This window comes from Dermacentor silvarum, chromosome 1, assembly GCF_013339745.2.
Source record: "Dermacentor silvarum isolate Dsil-2018 chromosome 1, BIME_Dsil_1.4, whole genome shotgun sequence".
Lineage (NCBI taxonomy): Eukaryota > Metazoa > Arthropoda > Arachnida > Ixodida > Ixodidae > Dermacentor > Dermacentor silvarum.
In genome coordinates, this window is record NC_051154.1 from 76,490,135 (window position 1) to 76,510,601 (window position 20,467).

The following is a 20,467-nucleotide window of genomic DNA, read 5'->3' on the forward strand; positions in this document are numbered from 1 at the left end:
ATATAGATTTTTTGGGGGGGTGGCAGTAATGCCATGGTAGAAGATTCCCTAATCTGCTCTTATAGTTAGGTACATCCTGTGTTAACCTTCCCCATTTGAAATTTTATGCAAATAGCCCACGGCAATATAGTTGTAGAGAAATGAGCTTGCAGGGAAGGAATAGCTTTGTCAGATCATATATGGTAGTTGAAGGTTCACGTTTGAAGCGAGAAAAAAGAGTCTGCAACAACTGCATCTAAAGAATGGTTAAAATCAAGGAAATGGCAGCAAAGGCTTACAAAGGCACGACTATGCTTTCAGCACACTGTGAAAGAACAAAGGCTCTATTGGTGTTTAAGCAGTTATGATAGACTCTGATGACCACTGACTAGAGAATATCAAGGAAGACTTTGGCACCAAGCAGCTGAAGAAGGAGTGGGCTACTGATGAAGCTAAGTGGAATAAACTCAACATATTGACGCTTACGAGAAATGACAAGGGAAATGGTTCATAGCTGGCAGTAGACTGAGGTTCTGGTTTTATATACCCTCTTTGCTATTTAGCAGTGACTTTGTACAATGTGTGCCAAATTATTTTATGTTTAAAGCTTGCATGTACATGTGAGTGAAAAGAATAACACTATCTTTCACCAGTGATAGATAGCTCATGGAAACGCCGGTTGACAGTGGCAACATTAAAGCTACCAGGAGGTGGTACTTTAATCATGCAGCTGCTAGCGTTCAGAGGCCCCAGTGGTGTGGATGAATCACCAAAGTTGTGGAAACGCTTGTGCTGCAGGGGTGCACACATGGAGTGGAGTAAGGTGATAGTGGAGGTGCAGCGGTGGGTGCATGTGTCGGAATACCAAAATGGATGCTCTTGCAAGGAAGCTCACTTGTTCTCTCCTTGTGGTGCTTTTAAACACATTGGTACTTGTACTAAATATGTCTTCATTATGCCTTTGCGTGCATTCAAAAGCATTTTCACCACCAAAGAATGAGGTGCAATGCCTCCGATAACCATGAAAATGTCTTCAATTGGTAGGAGCTATGCAATCCAATGGCTGTCACTAGCACAATTTGTTCACATGAGGTGGGAAGGATATTGCTGTTTTTTTTTTTTTTCTTTTCACTTTGCATATCTCAATATATATCTTCAAAGGAGCTAGTTGCATCCACTGCTGTAAGTTTGTGTTGCAATATTGTTGTCTTATGCAGGTTGATGCTTTAGTTCACTATTCCTTGCTGTTTTGGAGTCCTAAGATAGTTGGGCTTTCGACATAGGGTGCAAAAGAAGTAGGCTGTGTACCTAAAACGTGCTGAAATATGCAATTTACTTGTTAAGAAACTTGATACTGCACTCGGCTGTCTCTGTAATGTAGCAAGCATTTTCTTAGAAGAAATTGTGCACTGTCTCTCGTTTGTCTCGAATTGACTTAGACTGGTGTGATAAAGAATAACCTTTAAGGTGGCAACAGTTGCTTTGTGTGTGGGAACATATCAGAATATTTTATTTATGCAGAAAAACAAATGATTTGGTGAATGTCTAACTATGCTGAACTTTGTGCCTGCAAATATTCATGGACGTTTTTGGTACTTAGGTAATATAAGTAAACCAGCATCACCCATATAGGTATATGCCTGAAACTGAACTCATTTTCTGCAACCAAAAATTTACTGAGGACGTTCTTCATCTGATCTACGCACGCGCAGAAGATATTAGAGAATCTCGCATAGCCTGCATGTTTCACATTGTGTACAGTCTATATCCTTGTACTGATTGCAGTGGGAAAATGAAAACACGTTGGTGTAGCTGTGGATTGCTTGAATGTTCTGGAGGAAAGGTGAAATATCTGAAAAGAAGAAGTTGCAGTCGCCAACGAAATAAAGGTGAAAAAGAAATTGGGAGACCATACAAGTTTATGCCAAGATATCACTTAGTGAGCGGGAGTAGATAGCAGGTAGATTCCCGCCAGTCCTGTTGATAATTTTATGGGAAGGAAGAAGCGTAATTGTATTTACAGATGGGTTTTAATGGCTGCATAGAGAAGCGAAACCAGAATATATAGTGTCAGGCCGTCATTTGGATCAATAAAGTTCCTGCAAAAGTGGGGTGCTCGGATTATTTTCCTTGGCTATGATGGCGGTGTTATCCCGATTGATTCAATGACCATGATTATTGATGTACTTGGCAAGGGCATATTTGACGCTTTTTTCTTAATTGCAGCTGCTGCTTTATTGGTGTATTAACCAGCTGAAAGTAAATTGGGAGGAAAATAATCCATTATGAACCGTGATTCACCAAAAGTGCTATGAGAAGTGTGACAGTAGTCCTGTATAGGTGAACAGGAGCTGTAAAAATTGTAAAAGACAGCTTAATGCCTACTTGGTTTTTCCTTGTAAGAGGTAAAGGAAAGGAAGCAGAGCACACTGTCTTCATATTCACATGTTTGCATCATTTTCAATGAAGTTGAATATCTATATGCATTGCAGCTAGAAGAGGTAAAGGCTTCTATAAAAGTCGCCTGTATTAGATGTGCCTAATAAGCTGAATCTATAGTTTTGGATAACCTTGCATGTACAAGAAAGGAATTATTCATAACCATTCTAATGGACTACTGTTTTTCTGAATTCACTTTTTGTTGCTGGGCCATTCAGTTCATGATATAAAGTGAAATTAAAAGTGTGTGGAACAAGACTGAATGCAAGGTTAATAATATTAAAGAAAAAGAATGTGCAAGAAAGGAATTATATGTGGTATACTTGTGCCGCCTTCTTGAGAGAGTGCAAAACACTGTATACTAGTGGGGTACTTAGTCTTGTCTACAGTGTACTAGAATAGTACACTGTAGTCTTGTCCATGTCTTTTTTTTTTTTTTTTTGCTCTCTCAATTATTTTAACTTTATCACTCAAATAGCTATAGTTTCTTGCGGTGTAGCTTCAAGTCACTGTCAATAAAATTTGAAGCATATACACTGATATCTGGATATATATGTACCCGTGTGCGCTTGTTTGTTAAATAATAATAAGAATTTAAACAGTATGGCAAAAAAAGATTATCAGAGTACATTTGCACATTTTACAATAAGTGCAGTTAGACGATCGAGTTACAATAAAACTATGACGGGCTGAGGGACAGACTGCAAGGGAAAATGGTCGACTGCTGCTAGTTGCTGAATATTCTACACCATGAAACTTCAAGCCGTTTGCAGGACACTGCTAGCTTGTCACGTACCTTTCCGAAAACAGTGTAACGAACGTTTAGGGGGGGAAATATAAAAAGAATGAACGCGTAGCAATGAAAGTTATTGCATTGATTCAATTGCACAGCATCAAACGTGTGTCACCGTAAACGCCTAGGGTATTTAGTGCTCTAATCTCTTTGCGACATGCAAGTGTACTGCTAAAGTGTTGCACACTTTAGCAGCACACGTTCGCACGCGCGTTTTCTTGGTTGTGCAACTCGCCTTAAGCCGCGTGTTTCGGTTTCGCCTGCATCGCGGCTGTTACTAAGGGCAACGCACGGACGTCATATCCTTCTCATTCGCTTTACAGCGACAAGCAAGGGCACTTCCTGTTATACAATGGCGACGGAGGGGGTTAACTTGCAGCGGCGTTAAGAACATGTTTCTTTACTGGAAGCGAAGGAAGCGCGATAGCGGATAGTTCTGTCATTTTAAGGTTAAGCGTGAACTGTCTTAAATGTCAATTCGTGATTGATTTTCCGTCTCCGGCTGATGTAGAGCTCTAACGAGTCGCAAGTTGCAGCAGTCGATCCGGGCAGACACTAGTGTCGAGTTGTTTGTGCGGTTCGCAGTCAGTAATGCTCCTACGGTTTTGCGTGGGGAGTCTTTCCATCATGGGCGCAATGTCTCCTAGTACGCCCATGTCGCCTCTTAAGCTGCATGCGGTTTTCGCGCTGGCTTAGTTGGCTGCCTTGCAAGTGAAGCCGCGCATACCGACAGCGATGGAGGAGCGGCCGAACAACAGCCGTAGCGTCCCGGACCCTGTTTCGCGACGATTTCTGTCACCAGACGATCAGAGCTACAGCGACGTAGCTGGCACCAGTGCTGATACCGGCTTCGTCCGCAATGTGTTCTCGACGGGCGGCACTCAGGCATCTGTCGACTCAACATCGAGCGACAGCAGTGACTGCTCAGCCCTTGCGGGAACCAGCGCGGAGAGGCCGGGCTCGCCACTGGGATCGCCCGCTGCGTTGCCACTGCCTGCTGCTGCTGCGTCTGCTTGTTGCGCCCAGGGACCCAAGTTCAAACTAACACACGAAGGCGACGTGCAGCTCTGTAGGCTCAACCACAGCCGCACTGTCATTAGCAAAATCCTTAGTTCGAAGTTTCTTCGGCGTTGGGAGACGCACAGAGTTGTCCTCGGCACATCGGAGATGTCATCGAAGACGGTATGTCGTTGTCTACATTTAGCACGTTTTCCTGCTCATTGCACGATCTGGCATGTGCTTGGAGATTGGACCCCTTGGTTACATGTACTGTACTGGTTGCTTTTCTTTCTCTCTCTCTCTCTTTTTTTCCTCTGTGTGAGGACATCCTTCCTTGATCAGCCACCAAAATAAATATCCGCATGTCAAGTGCGTTGACGTAGTCTTCTATGAGTATAATCTTCTGTCAGTGATTTGCAAATGTTGCGGAAGCCTACGTTTCACATACCCTCCCCCCCCCCCCCCCCTTTTTTTTTTTCTTTTTTCTTTTCACACTTTCACATCTCGTATATGGAATGAGCTTGCTGACGTAGAACGGTGCTATAAAGGCGGAGGGTGCCTTATCACCAGCCAGGCATCCGGATATACTCGCGCGAAACGCATGCCGTGTGCTTGCCGTGAATTGTAATGCGCTAACTACGGAATGAATGAACAGAGCTAAACATTATCTACAGTGATTGTTCCTCCGTATTTTGTGTATTCGTAAGAGCATTCATTGTTTCTCGAAAGTGCACTACAGCCATTCATAAAGTGCAAAAACGTCAACTCTTGTCAGATGTTTATGATCGAGCTTTCTTGTTACCAGGCATTGTATGTCAGTACAAAGCTTGGGGGAAAATACACTGACACATACACCCACACACAAAATGACATTTTGTACGAATGCGTTATTGTTTTTTCGCTGTGCAAAAAGTTTCATGAATTGGTTGGCTGAACTTACAATTGTGAATAACAGAACGAATGTGTGTGCGCGTGGTTGAGTGCTTGTCATGCATTTATTGCTATTTTATACTCTCTTAGCACTGGAGTGCTGAGTTGCCTTCTGGCTGCGTGACAAGTTGTAATGGCTGGCCTTTAAATTTGCTTTGCTGCATTGCACTAAGGCTGTTGGCATAAGAATGAACACTGCATTTTTCTTTTTCTGGTGCATTGAGTTTAATTTAATATTGCGCATGTGTAACTATAATGGAGGGAGGCTCTGCCAGTAGTGCACCCAGGATCTCTGCTTGAATTTGTGTGGTGCGGGGGGGGGGGGGGGGGGGGAAGCACTTTGGGCATAAAATGCAATTTTCTTGCTTTAGCCAGGGAAATCAAACAGCAAATAAAAGGCCAAATAATTATAATAATAATGACACTAAGGATGTTGACTATGTTTATTTCTTCAGTGTTTTACTCAATGTAACTTAAGAGTGGTTGAATAAATACAAGACAATGATAGAGTGTTTTTGTTACTCAGGGGGGGGGGGGGGGGGGAATTCGACCTCAAGCCACCTCCTGAATTGTAATGACAATGTGAACAGAGCACTGAACGTAGACGTGGACTGGTGGGGCTGGACGCGTAAGGGGGGGTTAACTCGGCCTCAGGAGGGGGCTACAACCCCTGAACCCCCCCCCCCCCCCCCTTTCGGTGTGCCACTGGGCTCTGCATATCATATACCAAACATGTATGGTACGCATATGTCATAATTTTTTTTCTCTTCTACCAGCTATCAAGTAATACCCCTGTCACACGGCACATGTAATGTCATTTGTAGTAAATGACATTCATACCGAATGTCATTGCCGTCTTGGGTTCCCGGTCTACACGGGTAAACAAAATGGCATTCGCAATTGATGGCAATGTTTATCAGCAGGCTGCTATGATAACGAAACCCTACAAATCGTGCTTCTTGTTCACAACTTTTCACTATATTGTTAAGAATACAATGGTAAACATTGGATGGTTATCTGAAAATATATTACATTTCGTTTTAACTTATCTATTTTGTAATTTTTTGCCAAGCCACTGTCGTCGAGAGTACACAAGTCGCGCGTGAATGAGTTCGGGAAACTCATTCAATGGGCGAATGCCATTAGCAGTGAATGTCATTCACTATGCCCGTGTAGAAGCAACAAAAATGGCATTAACACGTAATCTCATTCGCTGCGAATGCCATTACACGTGCCGTGTGACAGGGGTATAAGACATTTCCACTGTATTATTTAGCATTTAAGATAGGTTGTCAAGCTCTTATTGGAAAAATTCATTCCCCGACTCGCTGTTGCATGCACTACATGAATACTGCAAAGTGCCTGACGGGGGCATTGCAAGGGACTACCCCTAGTGGCAACAATGTAATATATTTGTGCTGATCATGTACAGAAATATGCAAGAACTCCCAGTATGTCATAAAATGTGCTGTGTATGTTGTAAATGAAAGTTCTGTATGTGCAGTAATGTCAGACCTCCTCTGTATTTGGACATTCCGTGGACAGCCGATTGTAACTTTTTTTTTATGTCTGAAGTTGTTGTTTTTTTAGTCTGTAAGAAAACGAAATGATAAACAATCTTGAAGTTTTTTTCTGAATTTTCAGTGGTAATCAGGATCAGACACTCCACTTTATCTTTTTGATAGCGCAATTGAGTAACTGAAAAATTGCCATTGTAATTTAAAGCCTAGAAACTGGTTTTGTGTGTCACTAGCTCAAGAAAATTGCCACAACCAACATTGTGTAAAAGTGGTCACAATATGCATGACCTGATTTTATCGAAAGTGAAATATGTGAGAAGTATAGTGATTAAATTGCTGCTAGATGTCTTAAGCCCCTGGCTACAGCATGAAAACAAGGCACTGTTGCACAGTCTCACGCCGTGCTTACCTTTGCATGTAAGTATACAAATCTGTGGATGTACAGTCGCAAGCAAAAGTTTGTGGACCAAAGGTGCCACGATTTAATTTTTTTCTACGCAGCCTGGGCATTCCGGCTGAAATCAAGAGCACACGCCTACGTGCACACGTTTGACCAATACAACATATTAAGCCAATTGGAGGCTGCGGAGCTGTGCTTGAATATATTTAAATTTTTTGCTGATGTCGTGGTCTCCAAACTTTTTCTCGCGACTGTACATGTAGCTCTGCAGTGTTCCAAGTGTGTTGCATGTGGGGAATAATGCCACAGAAGAAAGCTGGTAGTGCATTTTTTGTTGCATTGTACTTCTTTTTGATGTGGGATAAGATGATAACTTGGCCAGCCTGAGTTTAAAACAGCAGTAAAAATTGTACTATATTGGACTGTTCCCACATCCCTGTAAGTTAGTAGCCCTGTGCAGCTGAGACACCCCAAAAACTCCTGTTCATAGGCCCTCTTGAGTATTTATTCTCAAAAGTGAAAGGTGAATGCCATCTCACCTTGGACAATGGCTTATGCTTTGAGTTCTGAAACCTCACTTGTGGGGGGGGGGAGTGCTGCCTTGCGTATGGGAGCCCTTCTAAATGGAACAATAGCTGCAGCACTGTCCTGTGGACCCCGGTGCCCAGTGCGGAGTTGAGAAACAGTACCAAATTTCTCGGAATAGTAATCGGAGAAAAAAGAAATAATGAATGGGTAGGGCGACTTGAAAGCTGCAGCAGATTTTACCATGAGCACTCCATGTTTCAAGCACACCGTGGTTTCAGGTACAAATGTCTGTGGATGTGAGAGGTTTTGAGGGTTCACGAAGATTTGCAGGGGCAGCCAACTTTACGAAAGTGTGGAAATGGTTCATTGGTCAACATGCGCTTTATTTAACCTTTATATAAATAGCTTTTAATCAGCATATTTAGTGCTCATATTACATATACAGAAGTTAAGCCAACCACTTAACAGAAATTCTGGCAGTAGCACCAGTTTCAAGATATCAGTTCCAAAAATGATTATGAATGAAATGGTTGCAATCTTGTACCATGCAGCACCAATTCTTTCCATTTAATATTTAGTTTCACCACATTTCTTGCATTTGCAGTCAAAAACCCCGTGCAGCTGCAGATTGGATTGGGAATTTTCAGTTCTTTAATGAGTTTCGTCACGTTTACAGAATCTGGTCTCCATGCAAGAACTCTCTACACGAACATAAGATCCCGCATCATCTTGATGTAAACCAATAAATAAATCAAATCAAATCAAATATGTTCGACATTAACTATTTCATGTCTAGCATACTTAGAAAGAGCTTATCCAGCCATGTGGAAAAATATGCCTGTTGTAAAACATCGTTTTAACAAGGAAGTGAACCCGCTACATGACGGCAGAATGGGACCGTGAGAAAACACCCAGCCATCTACATTCCAACTGGTTTTACTGAAACACTTTATACATATTATTTAAACTTGCAGCGCAGGCCCAATCATAAATGTTTCAGGATGTATCTGACACATTTTAAATATTCGTCGTGCTTTTGCTTTTGATGCACTATTTTGGCTTGCACAATTGTGAACGCCATGATCGTGTGTGGAATTTGATCACCACTATGTAGCATCATGCACCTCATATTTGCGCCTGTCTGTTTTGGGTAATCAAATGTAAAAATAATTAGGGAAAAGGAAAATGATAGTGGAAGGGAAGACAACTTGCCACCAGTGGGAGCTGAACCCACATAACCTCCTTGTGATGCGTGTGATGCTCTACCAATTAAGCTATGGTGGCAGCCGTCATGCATGTGATGTGGACATGACTGGTGGAATGCTGGTTTCAAACCAAGCAAAGCAAAGTAAAGCAGTGCCTCTGTTTGCAGTTTTTGAGTAAGCTGAATTTGAGGTGAAGATCATCTTCCTCACACATGGCTGGTAAAACCAACAAATTTTTAGTAAGACTTCAGCCTGATGTTGTATATTTTTGTTGCTTTAGCTTTCTTTTGTGTCAGCTTTTTGCTAACAGCTCCCTTACATAACTATGTTTAACCATCTAACCCACTAACAGGTTCTTTTAAAACAAAATATGTATTTGTAGTCAGCTTTACGAAACTAATATCAATACCAAAGGAAGATTCTTGGTATTGGTATTACAGTTTTTTTCAAGTTGGTTGCATTGTTCCAACTGCCATTAAAAGCAGCAGTGATATTGCAGTGGTTAAAAAAAACTTAGCGTAGCTTGCACTCGAGGTGCAATGCTCTTTGAGACAGCGGAGCTGATGGGCACTTAGCTAGTCCTGGCTTTTGGGCAAGGCTAAGCACTACCAAGTCATCCCCAGTATTTTGCGGACTTTATTTATTATTGATTGATTATCGATTATCTATTGATTGGCTATCAATTGACTATTGCAAGGTATTGGCCACGTATTTGGGCTAGGCTAAGCACTATTAAGTCATCCCTAGCATTTTCCGAAATTCATTGATTATTTGTCGATTATCGATTAGCTGTTGATTGGCTATCGATTGGCTATCGATGACTAAGCTTAAGTAGTCCCAACCATGCTTAGCTAGAGTTAGCCAGGTTCAGCTTTGCTAGTTCACAGGGGTATGTGCCATTGCGCTTGGACCCTTTCTGCACTACTGCCAGGATCGGCACACATTTTCTGTTTGCATGTTATGGACTAACGCTCGGCTTAAACAGCTCCACTGTTAATAAGTCTGGCCTGGTAGCTCTTCCTGATTGTGCTGTTAATATTCATTGCAGCCTAGTGGCTTCATGGAGCAGCCAGTTAGCTACAGCTCTATGGAAGATGTGTATTCCCTGTGTCGATGGGACCCTAGTCACAAGTTCTGCCTCCGTGTGGTCATTCCTGAGGGCTCCCTTCTGCTCCAGGCGGCCAATGGATACTTACGTGATCAGTGGCTACACTCTATCCTCTGGAAAGTAAGTACCTCGGTGCTGTAATTCTCTCTTGATTTACTGCTTCAATTTGCAGTAATAAATCTTGGGTAATAAATTGTGTGCATGATTAAGTTATGGAATTGATGGCATAACCACTAGTGACAGTTGTGAATCTATAACCCAGACACTAGGGTGTATTGGTGAGAAATTGAACACATTTTAGGTGTCCTTGGGGTAAAATGCTTACATTTCATCAAACTGTCACTAACCAGATTTTGGTTGTTGTGGCTGTTAAATATAGTCTTTTTGAGAGATTTACCTAATGTATCAGAATTATGCCGATGTGACTAATTCCGTCATCCTGTTTAAATTCTATTTGGGAAACTATTGTTTCTGACGTTACTTGGTTATTGCTGCATTATGCTGAACAATATTTATTGTTCCCAGTAAATTTAACATGCTATTTTCATCAACATGATATTGGCAAACATTTTGCAGTTTTTTTTTTTACTGTCCTCGGTATGGACAGAGCTAGCTCAATCAAGAAGGCTTTCAAATATCATATCAGACTTGTGTAATGGTGAAATTTTTCTTCTTTGTTTTGCTCAATGTCTCCAAGTGCCACCATTACTTTGATAAGAATGGGAAATGTATTTATCAAAAGGTTTCTTCGAAAAGTTAACTTGTTTATCTTCACTAAATGAAACTATTGTAAGATTTCATAGGCTAATATTTTTAGCACCGGTACATGAAAAAGTGCACTAACATAGGTTATACTCGGCACAGATAAAAAGGGCTTGTTATTTTCCTTATAGGCAATGAGATGTTCTTCACTCTTAGGGTTAGGGGTATTGATTGTACATGGGTACATGGGTAAATCCCCACAATATTTGTTGCAATTTTAAGTTGAAAGTTTGGAGGAATAACATGGGGTACGGCTGTTACACATTTGTGAAAAGCTCTGAAAATTGCTAACAAGAAACTCTAGGATTATTCATTGTATGCCATTTATCATAAATGGCTGTGCTTATTTTATCAGAGTAGAAATATATGCCTCCTGAACAGCTAGACATGTAGAATGAGTTGCTTTACATATTTTTGTCCCCTTCAGAAAAAAAGGTAGATGAAAACTGTTCAGTCACCATTGCTGTTGGTTACAACATGGAAAGATGAACATGTATAGAAGGTTAGCCGGGTGTGGTATGTCACATTGTGGGCAGTGTTGCTTCTTGTGCAATCAAATCACCATGTTTTATCATTTTAACAGAAAAGCCTACTGAAGCATGAAAAGATTCTTATGACATCACGAAGGATAGAAGTTGTGACTAAAGAACTGAAGGTGAGATAATCCAGGTTATTGCTGTTGGTACAACTTCACACTTGTAAGCCAGCTATTTTAATATTGTAATACCAAAGTGAAGTAATCCTCAAGTGACAAACATGAAACTCTTATTAAGATCTCAGGCAGTGTAGACAAGAATATAAGTAAGCAGCTTTTTTTGTATTGTTTACATCTCTGTGAATGTTAGCACCGGCTGATGTGGCTGATGTATCCGCTGACAGACCCTGTTTAGCTTTGAGAGGTTGTGAAGGCCTTAGATTTGTCTCTTGTCAGTCATGTTTAGTGTGTGTGCCCACATCTGAACAATATAGATGTCTGTGCTGCTTCCGCCCCTGTGCACCATTGCTCCCTCATACCATCTCTGGCAGGAGCATAGGTGTGTAGAAACCAGTTTGTGTGTGCCGGTGAGCATACGTGTCCTCTGAGCTTTAAGCCTTTCTTTCGATTGGCCCTGGTGCAGTTCTTTTGCTCGTGCCACGTCTTCATTCTTAGCAATTGTGACATCCTAATCATAGGGGTTATGCTGCATGTCTGGCAATTTGGCTGCGAAAAATGGAATTGATCTTCAGTTTCCATTTTCCCCACTGATCATTCTTTTTCACAAAACTTTACTGAACAAATTTCTACCAGTATATTTTTTTCTACCAGAATTTCTATCGTTATCTACAAGCCTATTCTGGTTTAATTTTCCTAATTTCTACCTTGTTTCACTCATAATTTATAGGCATTTTCTGAACTGCTGGCAAACACGTCTGTTGTCTGTTTTAGGGAAAAAAAATTATATTGAGCGACCAGCAACTTTTTTAGCAACATGACTTAAACGATTTGTCACATTTTAGCAACTTCAACAGTAGGATAGTTGCTTCAAGAATGGCCTTCTGAAATGCGCTTATTTATTCAGAAAGCTCCTATGCTTACTGCATTGTTAGCCATTCTTTAAGTCACATTTGTTACAGTTGACACCAGTAACACTTTCATTCCTTCCCTCCTGCTCTGAAAAGGGTTTACCTCATATCTGTCGCCTGTAAGCAGCTGAAATTGGCTGTATGATGTGCAGGCTTCGTGACCATGATGAGGGACCGGTTGCCTTCGCATCGGTAGTCTTCTTGTTGTGCTGGTGACTCGCAGTGCAGTGGTCACAAAGGCTTCACTTAGCTCACGAAATTATTTTTTATTATTTTTTACGAAGCCAGTTTGAGTGAGTCTAAACGCTACGGGTACGGCAGTTTCACTAAATGCTTTCAATTGATGTATGTAGATAGGCATAGATATCAGAGCAGCTGGGCTTGTTCACACGAATATGAACGCACTGCTTTCTGTTTCTCACGGCTTTCAGACCAATGAATACTTCACAGGGTTTTATGTAGATCAGGGATAATGTGGACCAAGTGCCTTTTCGGTCTAGAAAAATCTGGTTGCTTGTGTTCTTTTGAATCATACGGTCTTTTTAACCGTACAAACTGAAGGTAAATGCAGAATTAAACCTTCCATCTTCTGTTCTCAAGTTCTAGTCTATTGTTTGTTATTGCATGTACAAAAAACGGGCTTACATATTATATACAGCATCAGGAGGTCCTAGAGTGAGACCTCCTATTATTAGTGGGTACATAAGAGCATTAGAGCCTTTAAATATATTTGTATAATAAAAGCCATCTACATACTGCTGGTAAATTCACTGTTTATTCTTCACTTGCACGGACCCTAGACAAATGTAAAATGTCTCTGTAGATGATTTCCATCATGTTAGCTTGCATTACAGTGTTCCAAAATGCCTGCATCATTAAAAATGTGCGCTATAGTTCTAGCAGCAATTTTAGCAACTTTGTAACAATGTATAGCGGAAAGATAGCAACCTTTTTTCTCACTTTAGCAACACGCTTCGAAAATATTTGGTAACACTGGTGGGTACAACATACTTATTTATGCAGATAACCTGCAGCACCTAATGAAAGGCACTGTTTCTGTGGGATACAGCCAAGAAATCAATTTTCATAGATTTCCTGGTGTCCATGATGTGGAAATACCGGTTACTGTCGTTGTATGGTTTACAGGATATTGATCGAGTGCATTTTTTGTCGTGAGATTATTTTATTGAAAAAAAATCGCTCCAGTTTTTTTTTTTTTTTTTTAAGTTTAAAGCGAAATGTAATTTGGAGCCTCCTATAAGGTGGGCTGACTAGCATTAATGATATTGCGACCTCCTATAGAAATTTAATTTGCACTTAATGAACCTCGCTTCTGTACTTTTGCTCCAGAACTTGGTTGAACTTACACTAACAACCCCTCTGCAAGACAAAAACATCTACCAACGTCCTCTAGAAATTATATCCAAGTTCCTTGTCCAGGTAAGAATTCTGTCCAGAACAAGTAATGCCCACTGCACTTTTTTCACTCCTTTTCACTCATTCTTTTAAATTGCAGAGCAAAGAATGGCTTTCTGGAAAAGATGTCGAGGCTGTCATCAATGCAGTTCTTCCTCTGCTGGAGAGAACTACACCTACTCCTGAGATATGTGAATATTTTTGTAAGGTGAGAGTCTCCACAAAAGCTTATCTTTTTGTGTAGTTTGTCTTTTTACATGTTTTCATCCCAGCTACTTCAAAACACCAGAAATAGATTCCTTGTGCCTCAAGTTTTTGCGAGGAAGCTCAACAGTAAAATAAAAACATTGGTGTCAGTGAGCTGTGGTGAAGTGCTATACTTTCCTTATTACTCATGCATTTATTTCATTTTATCCCAAAAGCTTTTTTTTTTTTTTTCTCACATGAGAGTACAACTTTTTACATAGATAAATGCTTGGCTCTAGGCTATAAACCTAGATAAGCTAGTATATCTCGTAGTGAACCAGCCAGGAGTGAGCTATTTCTTTGCTATATTGGCAAACTTACTGTATGCAGAGCAATAGAAGGTGGTATTCAGGTCAATTTAACCATCAAGAGCCCCAGTACTGGCTGGGCAAAGGGGGTGAAACCCATTTGAAGCATTGACCCCACACATGGGGTCCTAAAATGGAAATGATGTAAAGCCACCTTTACATTATTCAGTGTATCCATTAGGAAGTCTCATTGTGCTTATATCAATTGCACAATGTACTTAGGCTACCTGGGTAAAAAAGAATCGCTTAGGAGGTGTAAAGATATTGGTCTTTTGTAACAATTCCTTCTAAATTATGGTAAGAATTTAAGTTAATTGGGTCTTAGACCAAACATCTTTATTCTTCGAGTTACAGTGCTGAAAACATTTAGGATAAATGTAATTTTATGTGCTTATTTCATACATGAGGTCTATTTATGTTTATCTCATTTGGTCGTAATTTTATGCAAATGTTCAGAAAAGTTTGCGAAAAATCTGTTTGTTGGATTTCACTAAACGGGGTAGCAGTAGCTTCTGCATAATTTAAGAAATACAATAAGACCAACTTTATTGCTCGGTCTACTCTATAACCAGGCACGCAAGATTTGAAAGTTCACACACAGAAAAGTATGTGTATGTCTGCATATATTTTTTTTTAAGTCTTTTTCATTGCAACTCTGTTTTAACGAAATCTGAGGAACTGATTTTTAGAAAAATTTTCTGGAAAATTAAGTAAAGAAAATTTCCATAAAATAAACCAAATGAGATTAACGATTATATACATTCGAAATAAGTGCATAAAATTACATCTAGCTACAATTTTTTCAGCATCACAACTTGGAGAACAAAGATTTAAATACATTTTTGGTCTGAAATGTAACTCCCCCCTTAAGAAACAAAAATAATCAGATACAGCTTGCCTTTAAGAAGTCTTGCTTCCTCGGGAGGAGCAGTATAAACAATGTGGACGAGCCCAGCTAGTCCATGGTAGGTGAAGAGTTAGGCAAGATAAAGCTTTCATTGTTTGACTACGGCAATAGCAGATATGGTTTCCTTATTTGATAACTGCAGTGCTTTATCCTATCATAGACAGTGATAGGCTGTGCATAAAGTTATGATCCAGCTGCTAAAAATAAATATACTGAAGTTATATTTTGTTAGTCCTATGCCATGCTTCATCAGCATTCATTCATTTCAGCATCCACTTGCTGATGTTTTTCTAACCCAACCTGTTTGATGAGTAAACGAACAGGAAACCAGCGAAACACGCATGTTCTAGGGAAGAAGAAGACAGGGCGAGCGCTGGGGCCAGCCCTCGTGTTTTACATTTCTTCTCTTGTGTACACATCTGTTGTGCTGATTTCCTGTTCATTCACAAGTTTGTACCAACTTGCCCGGAAAGTAACTCTTGAGTAAATCCACTGCATGGATCTATACGAGTTATTGCTGGGGATGGGAAGCAGGCAAACTGGAAACAGTAGCTGGCATGTGGCAGCCACTCAAAGATCATTCTGAAAACTGCTGCTATGTTGATGGTACAGTGGATTTACGTTTATGGTACAGCAAGCACTTGGATTTCAACCAAGTGCTTGCCAAGTGTTTTTGAAGATCAACAGTGCTATCAACGAGGTTGCTGTCGTTTACTATCCGCAGTTTATTAGCTATGGCTGTTTACTTTATTGGGGCTTTTTGCCATTGAGAGGCTAACATTTTATAGTCTCTTAGTCGTGGGCCAGGGCTTTTTTTTTTTTTTTTTTTTTTGCTGTAAACTGACTTTTACCGTATGCATAGTTACTATGATGCTGTAATATCACAGAAAAAAAGTACCTTCCGAGGTACTTGTGCTGCCAAAGCATGGGTGACTTTGGTCTATGCACTTTAAATTGCTGCCACAGTGTGTTAGTGCTCTTTGAAGTAAGTAATGTTGAGCACAAAATGAGACGAAGACAGAGTGAGTCTGGACAGTAAACTTGTTTTCATCTTTTTATGCGCTTGGCTTAGTTAACTAACACGTAACACGTAACAACCTGCTGAACAATGTACGCTTCTGAGATGCTCTCTGCAACATTATTTACTGTTTTTTTTTTAATGAGAGCCGTAGTTTTCCCAAGTTTCTGCCGTCATGTATCATCTGATTTGTCCTTTCCTGCACCACTTTGTCTTTGCAGCACTGTAGAGAATGTCCTCGATCAAAGTTGGTTTTTGAGATGTACACTCCTGTGGTTCAGCGAATACTGAAACGCAACATGGTAATTCGCATATTCTGGTTATTTTGTTTTCTATTGGGAATTTATTTATGGTATTCTAATCTTTTATTGCTTTTTGTCTGCAGGATTTTGGCAAGTACCCAATGACACGTATGCTTGTCCAGGAGTACATTCAGTCGTTGAACTGTCAGAACTCTGGATTGGAGGCTGTGCAGGAATTTGTTCGAAGGTTAGTTATGTTAAGTTGTGTGCCATCTGCTCAAAAGGACAAATGCCGCTGCTGAGCACAAGGATGCCGGTTAGATTCTGAGCTGCTGCGTCTGCATTCCAATGCGGGTGCCAATGCAAAAATGCTTGTTTGGTGAGATTTACATTAATGCTGAAGAAATCCAGGTGTTCTAAATTAATCCAGAGCCCTAGACTAATGTTTTTTTTATAGCCAACAGTGCAACTTTGGAGTGCAAAATTTTCTTGATGAATGAAAATTACATAGCTGAGCAGGAGTGTGGCATGGGAATCAATTGTTCCAGTCTTGTACACACAGGATGTTCTGTGCCAGAATTAGCTGACACATAAAACCAACCACAAATCAACACTGCCAAAGTAAATTGGAAACTCAAGAACTGTGCTGCAAGATTTGCAGCTTCCTAGAGTTGCCTTGGGTGTGTCAGATATGTCGCTTAATAATTATTTATCACCACATGATAAATTTTGCTTACTTTTAAGGTTTCACTAGATAAGTTCAAACTGTGTGATTGCATTTACAATGTGACCCTGCCTTTGAAACATTAGCATTTTATTAGGATGTTGGTGCCTGGTTGGCATTTTTAGAATAAAGATGAGCACAGGGGTGTTTTCTCCTCCTTGCTTCCTGTGCCATGGCACACATTGATGCACTTATGACAGCACGCACAAGTAGTGCATCGCAGTGCTTGGATCAATGCTGCAGCTTAAAGATTCCTATTTGGCTTTGTGACCATAGTATTAACCTGGGGTCATATTCTGTGCCGTTGGTTTTCGTAAATTCTAAATTTAGTGCAGGTGAATTTCCTAGGTTGGTAAAACATAAGTTTGAAAAGGACATCTGTAGGTCACGACTCCTATCTCAGCATCAATTTGAAGGCATACATTTGTGAAGTCGCAGGGAACATGCAAGGCAGTGGTTTACCACAAGTTCCCTCTGAAACAGCAAGTTATCTGCATTGATGCCATTCATTCATCAGTGCAGATTATGCATCAGTGCAGATAATGCATCAGTGAAGGAATGTCTAACCCCATTTGCTGAAGAACAGAACCATCTTTTTGTAACAGCTGTTGCAACGTAATCCATACAAAATGCCACAAGTTTATGGAATGACTGTCACAGATTATGGAAAATATGGGATTTGAGACAAAGTGATGCCAAGCTTCGTAGCAGTTGTTGACATCAGAATTTGTGTGATAATTGAGTTATAATTACAAAAATTTCACTCATCTTTTATGATATGTCTTTAGGGGGCATGTTTTAATTTTAGAGTTGGTCAACCAGCACTCAAAGCATTCGTTTCGCAAGAAGCTCATGTGCCTTGCACCAGTTTATAGAAATAAGTGCCCCAATCTGTGCCAAAATAAATTACTGTTTACTAGAGGTTGGATTGTGCAACATTTTGACGAGACGCACAGAAGAGAAACACACACCACAAAGTGCTCTGTGTGGTGTCCCACAATTACTGTTCACAATTACTGTTCCAGTTGATATATTTTTGCCCTGTGCAAAAATGCAGCGCAAAAAAAAAATTAACTGGAACAGCAATACATTTAATCCTTTCAGACGCCACTTTATCCTGTTGATTGAAAATTTACTTTCACCACATTTCTTGCATCTTCAGAATCATGGAAAGTGAACAGCCGCAGAAAAGATTAAAAATTTTCAATTCTTTAGTGTGTTTTCTCAAGTTTACAAAATGTGGACTCCATGCGAAAACTCACTACAGGTAGATCAAATATGAGAAGATCAACTATTTCGTGTATTGAAAAGCGTGAAAAGCACTTATCCAGCTGCTTGAAAATTATGCCTGGTGCATTACATTGTGAAAAACAGTTGAAGAAGTGAACCCACTACATGCAACAACATACTGTGACACCAAGCATAAACACCCAACCTTCCCGCTCATTTTAATAAAACATTTTGCGCATGTTATCCAAAATTGCAGCACCATTCCAATCATAAGTGTTTCAAGATATATGGGACACATTTGAAATATCATTACTTTCATCAGTGCTCTTGCTGTTGATGCACTATCCTGGTGTACACAATTGTGTGCACAGCATCTGAAAGGGTTAATGGCACGTTTTGAGTCATTTTTCTCAAAATTGGTCCAAGGCGGCAAGTTTGGTGCAAAAGTTTCGGCTTTGAGTACTGTTCAACTTGGATTGTGCAGATACGACATGCTCCCTTAAAGTCAGTAACGAGACAGCTAATTAAAAATACTGTTAATTACTAATCTATTCAGTCCATTCCAATGTCTGCCGTTGCTATAAAGCGTGGTCATTAAAAATTATCGTTTTGCCTCCGTCTCCTATTTTAAACGATCCAAGATTACTGTAGCAGAAACACGGGGCATAATGCTTGTTGAGTGCAACAGTGCATCTAATGCTGCTGTCTATGTGCAGCATGCTCCATCGATATCGTTACTTTATCAGCAGCTGCGCTTTTGTTGGTGATTTTCTAGGCAGCATGCTTTAGTCGTGAGCTGGTGCAATGTCATGTGGTGTTTGCGGCATTCTTATCATGGTTCCATAATGACAACAACAGCTCACATATTACTGTTTAACGCTACAAGATTGTCACCTTTCTGTTGAGTGGGCAGTGCTTAATTTTAGCGGAGGCTTCGTTGCCTCACAAATGCACCACACTGAACTTTGTCTCTTGCACAGTGTGCATGGTGAAGGAAGCACTTGTCCACATCCTCGTGTTCTGCCAAACTTGGTGGCTACGGTGCTGGCTGGTGTGTTTGCCTTGTTTGAGGCTCGCCGAAAGTGAGTCTTCTTTGTTTATTGATAATTTTTTTGTCATGTGGATAAATTTAATGGGTTGTGTTATTTCATGCCGAGGTGCTTGTTTATGTATTGTTTCGTTTGTGAGTAGATGCACTTCAGTGATATAGACAAGAGGCATGATATGAATACTGTAAAACCTCGTTAATTCCTATTTCACGGGTCCGGAAAAAATGTCCGAACGTCGAATTACTGAGGTTATGAAGAAAACAATAGACAAATGCTTACTATGTCAACCTGCTTTTATTTACTGAATGAATCAACAAATTCTGTTTCTGTTTTGCACAAAAGCAATGCGGAAGCTGCCATTCTCGTCATCTCTTGACTGATTAGCGCTCGGAGCAGCAAAGGCCTCGCGACTTCCTTTGCAGCGCGGCTGCAGCTCGCGTCTTCATCTGAGACACGCTTTTCACTACCGTGCGCCAGTAGCGCACCCAGGATCTCTGCCGGGGGGGGGGGGGGGGTTAATTTTTGTGGTGGTGGGGGGAAGCAAGCACTCTGCATAATATGCAATTTCCTTGCTTTAGCCAGAGAAATCCAACAGCAAATAAAAGGCCTAATAATTATTATGATATAATGACACCAAGGATGATGGCAATGTTTGTTTCTTTATTGTTTTACTCAAAGTAATTTAAGAGTGAATGAATAAATACAAGACAGGGATAGAGTGCTTTTGTTAATCAGGAAAATTTGACCTCAAGCCACCTCCTGAATTGTAATGACAATGTGAACAGAGCACTGAAGGTACACATTGGACTGATGGGGCTGGACGTGTGGGGGGGTAACTCGGCCTCAGGGGTGTGTTACTACACCCAAAACCCCCCTCGTCGGTGCGCCACTGCTGTGCGCACATCCTGATTATTTTTTCGCCAGTGAGCTGGTCTTCGTCCGTCCATCCTGATGTAGCTGGTGCTCTTCATCCTCAACATCTTTGCACCAAGTCAAAATGAAATTGTTTGCCGCAACCGCTGCGGATGAAACCGCGGTGGCTGTCGATACAATCATGGATGGCGACCTTGCGGCCAACGCGTACACCGAGTCAAAACGAAA

At 40.6% G+C, this 20,467-nt stretch overlaps 1 protein-coding gene across 1 annotated transcript in view; it reads left to right on the top strand.

Annotated features, from left to right (window-relative positions):
* Positions 1–3,548: 3,548 nt before the first annotated feature.
* The window catches only part of LOC119466553 (C-Maf-inducing protein), a 57,242-nt gene continuing 40,323 nt past the window's right edge, over positions 3,549–20,467 (top strand). The window contains exons 1-8 of the mRNA XM_037727079.2: positions 3,549–4,393; positions 9,842–10,021; positions 11,247–11,318; positions 13,577–13,666; positions 13,743–13,850; positions 16,343–16,423; positions 16,507–16,610; positions 19,298–19,399. Of these exons, the coding sequence (XP_037583007.1) occupies positions 3,947–4,393; positions 9,842–10,021; positions 11,247–11,318; positions 13,577–13,666; positions 13,743–13,850; positions 16,343–16,423; positions 16,507–16,610; positions 19,298–19,399 (1,184 nt within the window). The 5' untranslated portion in view covers positions 3,549–3,946. The remainder of the gene's footprint in view (positions 4,394–9,841; positions 10,022–11,246; positions 11,319–13,576; positions 13,667–13,742; positions 13,851–16,342; positions 16,424–16,506; positions 16,611–19,297; positions 19,400–20,467) is intronic.